At 61.5% G+C, this 7,743-nt stretch overlaps 1 protein-coding gene across 6 annotated transcripts; it reads left to right on the top strand.

The window, feature by feature from the left end:
• The first annotated feature begins 6 nt into the window (after positions 1–6).
• On the top strand, positions 7–6,033 carry LOC108519439 (uncharacterized). 6 transcript variants are annotated; one of them, XM_017858456.1, is made up of 4 exons: positions 134–1,877; positions 2,257–2,335; positions 5,019–5,279; positions 5,757–6,033. In XM_017858456.1, exons 1-4 carry the CDS (start codon positions 1,060–1,062, stop codon positions 5,805–5,807), a joined length of 1,209 nt encoding a protein of 402 aa, XP_017713945.1. In that variant the 5' UTR covers positions 134–1,059; the 3' UTR covers positions 5,808–6,033. The 6 variants fall into 6 exon arrangements, 3 of the variants coding, with proteins under 3 accessions (XP_017713945.1, XP_017713944.1, XP_017713946.1); XR_001882625.1 differs by having other exon boundaries at positions 7–1,409; positions 4,703–6,033; XR_001882624.1 differs by having other exon boundaries at positions 7–1,749; positions 4,703–6,033.
• The last annotated feature ends 1,710 nt before the right edge of the window (positions 6,034–7,743 follow it).

The following is a 7,743-nucleotide window of genomic DNA, read 5'->3' as shown; positions in this document are numbered from 1 at the left end:
CCGGCGCCCCACGCCTGGAGCTCCCCTCTCCGGAGCCCCGGGAAGGGAAGCAGGGCAGGGAGGCCGCGGTGGGGGATCTCCGGCGCTCCCTCTCCTCTGCGGGCGCCGCGCGGCTCCTAGGAGTCCGCCCCCTGTCCCGAGGCTCAGCTAGGAAGCGGGTCCTCTGGCCCCTCCCCCGACACACACACACACACACACACACACACACACACTCAGCCCGTCTCGCACCCGAGGTCTCGCCCGCAGACCGGTGGCGCGGGGTCAGCTGCTGCCTGCGGTCCAGGCAGGGTCGGTTCCGCCGCGCAACGCCCAGGCCCAGCTCGTCCAGAGTCTGCGGGCAGCGCACGTCCAGGTAACGCGCGCCGAGGGGCCGCGGCCCGGAGCTGGGGGACCCCGGGCCGCCCTCTCCATAAGGGTGCGAGCGTGGAGAGCGCGGGCGGGGGCGCGGTCCCGGGGGCCGGGCAGTTGGAGGGGCGGGAGTGCTGGGCGGGGCCTGCGCTGAACCCGGCGCTGAGTCCCTGGGGCCGCCGGGCGGATGGCGTGGCCGGACGCGGGGGCCCCGGGCCTTCCGGGCGTGACCCAGAGCTCGGGGGCGGGGAGGCCTCTCCGGCGGGGCGGCCCTGGGTGGTCCGGCAGAGGCGGAGGCCGCTCCGAGCCTGTGAGCCCTGGGCGCCTGCGGAGGCGGGGAGAGGGCGGGGTGTGCTGCCCTGGTGGGGACCGCGGGGTCGGAGAGGGGACATTGCCCTCCGAGGCGAGCGCCCAGCCGCGGTTCCGGGTCCCCGCCCAAGGCCGCCCCCGCTAGGTGGCCTCGGCCCCGCCGTCCCCGAGGGTGGCTCGGATACTTTCGACCAGCGCGCTGGAGATGACGGGGTTGCGCCATTTCGGGTCAGGCAGCCAACGCGGAACACGCGCGTCTCCGAGCTTGCGGCCCGCGAAAGCCGGGTGACCGACCGCCCTAAATCGCCCACGCCCGGGCCGGTGGCCGCCGCAGCCCCTGAGCCACGCGGTCTCCCCGGCCCGGCCGGCAGAAGAAGGTGGTCCGTTACCAGAGAAGTCGAGATGCAAAGTCGGGGGTCGCGCTGCCGCTTCATGCCCGCGCACCGCACCCACCTGGGGCCGCCACCGACCGCGCAGGACTCGCCTCCTACCGCCACTCTGGCCTGGCCGAGAACTGGTGCTCCCCCGTCCGCAGACCCCGGGGCCGCTGTTGCTTTGCATTGGGAAACCCGAGCCAGGCGCGGAGCTGAGGGGGCCAGGCCTTCGGAGGAAGTGTTGACCTCCGGGCTGAAGAGCAAGGGCCGTGCCACCTGCCGGGAGGGGAGTCTCATCTCTGCAGCCTCCCTTGGCCAGGTCAGAGGAAGCAGCTTTGGGAAGGCGGACTGCGCGCTGGGAGACTCCACGCATCGTAGGTGGGAAGCTGGCTGCCAGCCTAGCCTGCCCTCTCTTCTCCGCCCCACCGTCTCGCTTGGCTCTGGCACCTGCCTGGGAAGACCCACACCTCCGTCTGCAGTGCACCTTCTCTCTGGAGGCTCTGCTCCCCGCTCGGGGTCCCGCATCCTTCCGTGGCCCTCAGAGAATGGCCTGGGGCGCTCATGGAACTCATCTGTTTCGCCTGGGATGCAGGCAGGCGGAAGTGGGGGTTTAAGTGGAGGCAGTGAGGGTGGGCGGCCCGGCCCAAACTGTGCCACCTTCCACCCCCTGCCCCTGGGAGAGCAGACACCGTCCACTCGGGCTCACAGTGCTATCCGGGTGAGGACCTCCATGGAGAGCTCCTCTTTGCCAAAGAAAAGCAAAGTTGCATTAGGTCTGCGAGCAGGCAGGGCGGCCTCTTCCCGGCTTTCCACCCACCAGGGAGGCCTCGGGTCCCTGGGACAGAGGTGGGGGACTCCAGCGCCCCTGGAGGAAGGGAGACTGAGGTGGGGAGGCGTCCAGGGCCTGATTCGGGGGCACGGTGGTCTGTGCAACCGAGACCCTGCCCTGGGTTCCACCAGCACCTGCTCCTTTCCCCAGGTTGTAGTGACCACCAGGGGAGGTGCCAGGCGTGCAGGCTGCCACGGGAGGGGTGGGGAGGTGGGGAGTCGCTGCGGTGGGAGGGGGGGACCTAGGCCAGCCAGCTGAGGATGTGTTGCTGCACTCCCAGGAGGGCAGTATATGTGGGTGAGGGTCCCCATACAGGGTGGCACCCAGAAGCATCCCTTCCAGAATCGTCTCTGGTCTACCCTGAAGTCCCCAGGAAAATGCCCTTGTCCTCCGCAGGTGTGAGCCACTAGGACTGACTGGACGCCAGGATGGGGCTTTCAGAGAGGGAGGTGTCAAGTGGTTTGAGTGTCGCCAGGTATGAAGCACTTGCTGTGTGCCAGGCAGTTTCCCACACAGGACGGAGCTGGACCACCCTCACAGCCCCTGTCCTGCAGATGCTGGCCTTGTGGAGGGAGGCGGGCAGCTAGCCCCAAAAGCACCTCTCAGAGGCGGGGACTTCAGGAAGGATGGTCTGGTAAAGCGTCTTTGGTGTCATTTAAGCTGAGCCCTGAAGCTTCTGACCTGCAGGGAGAGGCCAGCGTTTTCCCTGGGGAAGCTAGAACAGAGTGTCTGATGATAAGAGAGGGACCCAGGGGTGGAGGGGCAGCCATCAGAGCCACCTCTGAGTCCACCTGATGGGCCCATGTCCTCATCCGGGGGGGGACCTGCACCCACTCCTCCCCTGTCTCCCATCCCTGCCCCAGCCCTTCAGCTGGGGATGGCTCTGCCCTGTCTGCATGGCCCCGCCCACCCTGACCTCACCACCTGCTAGTGGGCCTTGCAGTTTCAAGGGGAGGACCTGATGGGGCGAACCTGAGACCAGGGCTGTCCCCTGGCCATGGAGTGCTGGGGGCATGGAGAGCTGTGTATACGACATTGGTAGCTCCACATGCCCATGGCTGGGCGCCAAGGGGCAGCTGCAGGAAGAATCGGGTGGGCAGGCTCTACTGCCCATGAGATGGGGCAGGGATGCCTGGGGACGCTTCCAGACGAGAGATGACCCCACCCCATCCGTGGCTCCTAGGGATGGCGGACCCCGGAGGCGCCTGGGTTCGTGTGTATGGTGCTGGTGTATTGTGAGGATATGTGTGTGATGTGTGTGGTTTGTATTGCAGTAAATGGTGTGGTATGGTATGGATGTATGTATGGGGTGGCATATATGGTATGTGTGTGCACATGTATAGTGTGTGTTGGTGTGTGTGTATGGTGTGCTGTGTGTGTGGCATGGTATGATGTGTGTTGTTCATGGATATATGTTGTGTGTGTGTGCATGTGTATGTATATGGTGTATATGATATATGTGTGTGGTGGTGTGCATTGTATGATGTGGTGTGGTGTATATGATATATTGTGTGCTGGAGTGTGCATGTTTAAGGTTATGTACATTGGGTATGCTGTGTTTGTGTGTATAATGAATATATGTGTGTGGAGTGTGCATGTGGTATGTTATTATGGTGTATGCTGGGTGTGTGTGGTGTTGCATGTATATGATGTGTGTATGGAGTGTGTGGTGTATGTGATTGTGCATGGTTGTGATGTGCGGTGTATGTGTGAAGGGTGTGGTGGTGTATGGTGTGTGGTATGTTGGTGTGTGTGGTGTGTGTGTATGAGGTGTGGTGTGGTGTGTGGCAGGGTGTGTATTGTATGGTGTGCGGGCTGTGTGTATGTATGTGTGGTGTATGTGTGGTGTGTGGTGTGTGTGGTGTGCACATGTATGATTTGTGTATGGGGTGCGGTGTATGTGTTGTGTGTGGTGTATGTGTGCAGGGTGTGTATGTATGGTGTCATGGTGTCTGGTGTGTGTGTGCATGTGTATGATGCATATGGTGTGTGGTGTGTGTGGTGTGCACATGTATTTGTGTATGGGGTGTGGTGTATGTGTTGTGTGTGGTGCATGTGTGCAGGGTGTGTGTGTATGGTGTGTGGTGTGTGTGATGTGTATGATGTGTGTGTGTGGTGTGTGTGTTGGGCCCAGGGCCCGAGGAGGAAGCAGGGCTGCCCAGGAAAATGCCACCCTGGAGAGGCCTCTATCCCTCCCTGCCTGTCCTCCCTGTCCCCCTCCGTCCCTCCCTGCCCATCCTCCCCTGTCCCCCACCATCCACCTCCCACCCGTCCCTCCTCCTGCGGCAGGCGGCCCATCTTTTGTGCTGTGTGAGAAGCACAGGGAGGGCTGGGCGGGCGTGAACCCGCTGGCAACCAGTGTGTGCACAGCCCTGGCCCGGGCCTCCCAGCCCCTGCATCCCGAGCACCCGTGGGGCAGTTGGCAGCATCCTGGCACAGCCTGGGAGATTAATTGGTGCTTTTAATGACGGCTGGTCTGGCAAGAGTACAGTGACTACAGACTGGGCCGGCACAGGCTGTGAACAGAGGCTGGGAAAGGCCCCACCCCCGGATAGGTCTCCAGGGGAGAGGAGAGTTCGCAGGACCCCTCTCAAAACCCCCTTCGGGAGTCAGCTTCCTGTCCGTGCACACTTGGAGCTCTGGGCTGGGTTGTAGCTCCCTGTGCTTCACTGTCTCGGGTGCTGACAGTGCCAGCTGGGACACGAGTTCCGGTTTGGGTCAAGGCTGGCCTGTTGGCCGGGGTGGCATCTGCCTGAGAACTGGCCTTGTCTGTGCCTTGAGCTTCCCGGCGCTCACAGGGCAGTGGAAAACCACTCAGTGAGCCTTTCTTGGCACCCTGCAGGAGCAGTGCTTTCTGGGCCCTCTGTGGCCAGAGCTGGCCCCGCTGCAGCTCACTTCTGCCTGCAGCCCAGACATCCTCCTGGTCCTCCTGATGCCCCTGGCCTCCACGGAGGATGAGCGTCTCCAGCCCAGCCCTCCCCATCTCCACCTCCTGCCCCCCTGACACACTGGGAGCCTCCTGATCCGTGAACCCGCGCTGGCGGGAGTAGCTACTGACTGCTGAGGACCCCTGCCCGGGCTGTTCTCATGTGGAAAGGATTCGGGGAGCGGGCGATGCTTAGCTCAAAGCATGGAGACCAGCGCTGCCCTCTCCCCAGCGACAGGTGCACACCCAGATCATGGATGTATTGGGAACAGCTGTGACTCCTGCTGCTCAGCGTCTGTCACTCCAGGCTGGGAGCGGGTCCCCAAGCTTCCGGCTGGGCCCATCCGTCTCCCCTCTCAGTGGCGGGTGGGGGGAGCGCCAACAGCACGCATTTGCTCTCCGCACTTCTCATCTGACAGTGGGCAGAGGGTCCTTCTGCAGCCCTGAAACATCCCCGGGCAGGAACCCTGGGACTCCAAACAGCCAGGGAGAGGTGAGCACCAAGGACCTCCCAGCGGGTGTCATCTCCTGCCGAGAGAGGCCAAGCCTAGGGGTGGTGTCTGTGACTTGGAGTCAACACTTTCGTTGGTGGCAGTAAATGCTGTCCCTAACCCTGCAGTATAGATGTGGGTTTCTGTGCCCTGTACAGGAGGGTGCTATCTGACACCAGACACCCAGACTACAGATCGCAGCCCCATTCCTGGTCCTCGCGCCACTGAACCCCAGACCCCAGCCTCATTCTAGGCCCTCATCCCCTAGATCCAGGGACCCCAGCCCCATTTCAGCCCTTGGGCCCTTGTAGGATGCCAGGCCCTGGCTCTCCTGGGCCCCAGCCCCCAGCCCATCCCTGGCCCAGGCACCGGGGGGGCCGAGGTCCTCTGAGAAGGAACATGGGGCCTGGGGGGGGCTCTCTCAGCCCATCAGCAGGAGAGGACTAACTCCAGAAAAATCAGCCTTTGTGCCCTCTTAGGCTGCCAAGACCTGTGACCGTCCTTCCACACTCAACCTTGAGATTTCATGAGGCTCCTTGCCCGGAATGTCCACGTTTGAAACCTCCCAACACTGAGCCCCATTTCAAGTATAACCAGGAGGGAAAATGGTGCTTGAAATAAGCATGCTGCAAAGGAAAACCTGCTTTCTCGAAAAGGGCTCTGGTCGCTCAGGTCCTGACCTCCCCGGCCAGGATGGAACGTTCCAGAGACCCATTAGTGCCAAAGGCAAATTAAAACACACCCTGTAAAAATGTCTCTGCTGTCTCCCAAGTATTCATTTTTCTGAATGTGTTTCCTCCGTGGTCTCGGTTCAGATGAGAGCCTTCAGCAAAGCTTTGCTGTAGAGGCTCAGAGAAAGGACAGAAGGCACAGGCCCAGCTCTGCCTTTGCCCTGCCTTTCTTGTGGCCTGGGCTTGGGTAGCACCACCCGGTGACACACAACACTGGGCTCCGAGGCTGTTTGTTACGCAGCATTACTGTGGCCGTTGGTGACCGCTACACTGACTGCTAACTGCACTGTGGGTAGAGGTCAGCCCGCAGGGCTCTGGTTTGTGACCTCTGGGCCAAGCAACTTCTGGTTTGTGACCTCTGGGCCAAGCAACTTCCAAGGCTTCTTCCAGTGCAGAATATGATTCCTAGAGAAAAAAAAAAAAATACACATTCGTTTCCTCACACAGGGCCCTGCAACCAGAGAACATCACCACATTGGGTGCTGTGCTTTCCGCTCTGCCTAGAAACCATGGCTTGCCAGCTTGCAGGGTCACATGGAGCTGCGGCTCCTTCTGGGGTGCAGGGGTGGGAGCACTCGTGGCCTGTAGCTGAGGATGCAGGGAGAGGACAGGGTGAGCCAAGCAGAACAGCCGTCTGTGAGTCATGGTCCCAGGACAACCAGCAAATGGTATGACACCTGCTCTCTCAGCCCCCACCCGCACCTGCCAGCCTCACGGGGGGGGGGGTTTGCCCGCTGGACATTCCCGGTAGGATCTGCCCAAACTGACCACCCTTCCAGAAGGCGGCGACAGATGTTAGCATCAATGGGTCCTGGGCTCCCCTTCCATACACAGATTTCAGGACATGACAAATTGGGGTAAATGAACGGTGCACGATTAGCTTCGGGCCCACGCTGGGTTCCTGTGGGTGCCAGAGACAGCTGCAACCGCATGCCAGGGACAATGGCCCCGATGCGACAGGAGCTGCCAGGCCGGGGTGCTGGGGGACAGCTGGACGAGGTGCCGACGGGCTCATTCCTCCCTGAAGTGGGCCCGCAGCTGCTGGGAGCATGGCCAGCCATGGGCTTGTGTGTGCCTGGGTGCCAGAGGCCGTGCTGGCGCAGGCTGGGATGGCGGGGACAGGGTCCCACCTAGGGCAGGCTTGTTGGTGGGTCTCTGGGGAGACAGCCCAGTCTTCAGCCTGCACGCTCTTGGGGAGCCCCTCCCTCCCTCCCCTCTCCCCACTCTCCTCCTCAGCCTCTTCTCCTCCAGCACTGGGCAGCCCTGGGGTGGCTGAGCCTCATCTCCACTCCCTCAGGCCTCTCCTGGGTCAGCCTGGCTTTTTTCTTAGAGTTTTTACTTGACAGGGCAAACTCAGGACGCCCTCCTCCTCCTCCCGCCTTGGGTTGGTGTGAGGCGCTCAGGGCAGAGCCCGGGTTCCGGGCGCTGAGCTGCAGGGTGGAAGGCCCCATCTGGCCGATTTCCTGGCCGCTGCAACTTGCTCTGAGTCTGCGGAGAAGCCTCTGTTTTTAAGTGAAACGCCTTCTTAGGGAATAAGACACACCTGTATCTAAATGTTATTTTAAACTGCTAGATGCTCCTTAATATAGATGAAGAAGTAAGGTAAGTGTGAAGAACACGACGTATTCCATCAGGTGACAGCGCCTTCTGGGCGCTTCCCAAACACCAGTGCAGGGCTGTCTGTCGTTCTTTTCTTTTCTTTTCTTTTCTTTTTTTTGAGACGGAGTCTCGCTCT

The sequence above is a fragment of the Rhinopithecus bieti genome, unplaced genomic scaffold (assembly GCF_001698545.2).
Source record: "Rhinopithecus bieti isolate Rb0 unplaced genomic scaffold, ASM169854v2 scaffold_47707, whole genome shotgun sequence".
NCBI lineage: Eukaryota > Metazoa > Chordata > Mammalia > Primates > Cercopithecidae > Rhinopithecus > Rhinopithecus bieti.
The sequence above is the reverse complement of the archived record's forward strand: the minus strand, read 5'-3'. Positions and strand labels throughout refer to the sequence as shown.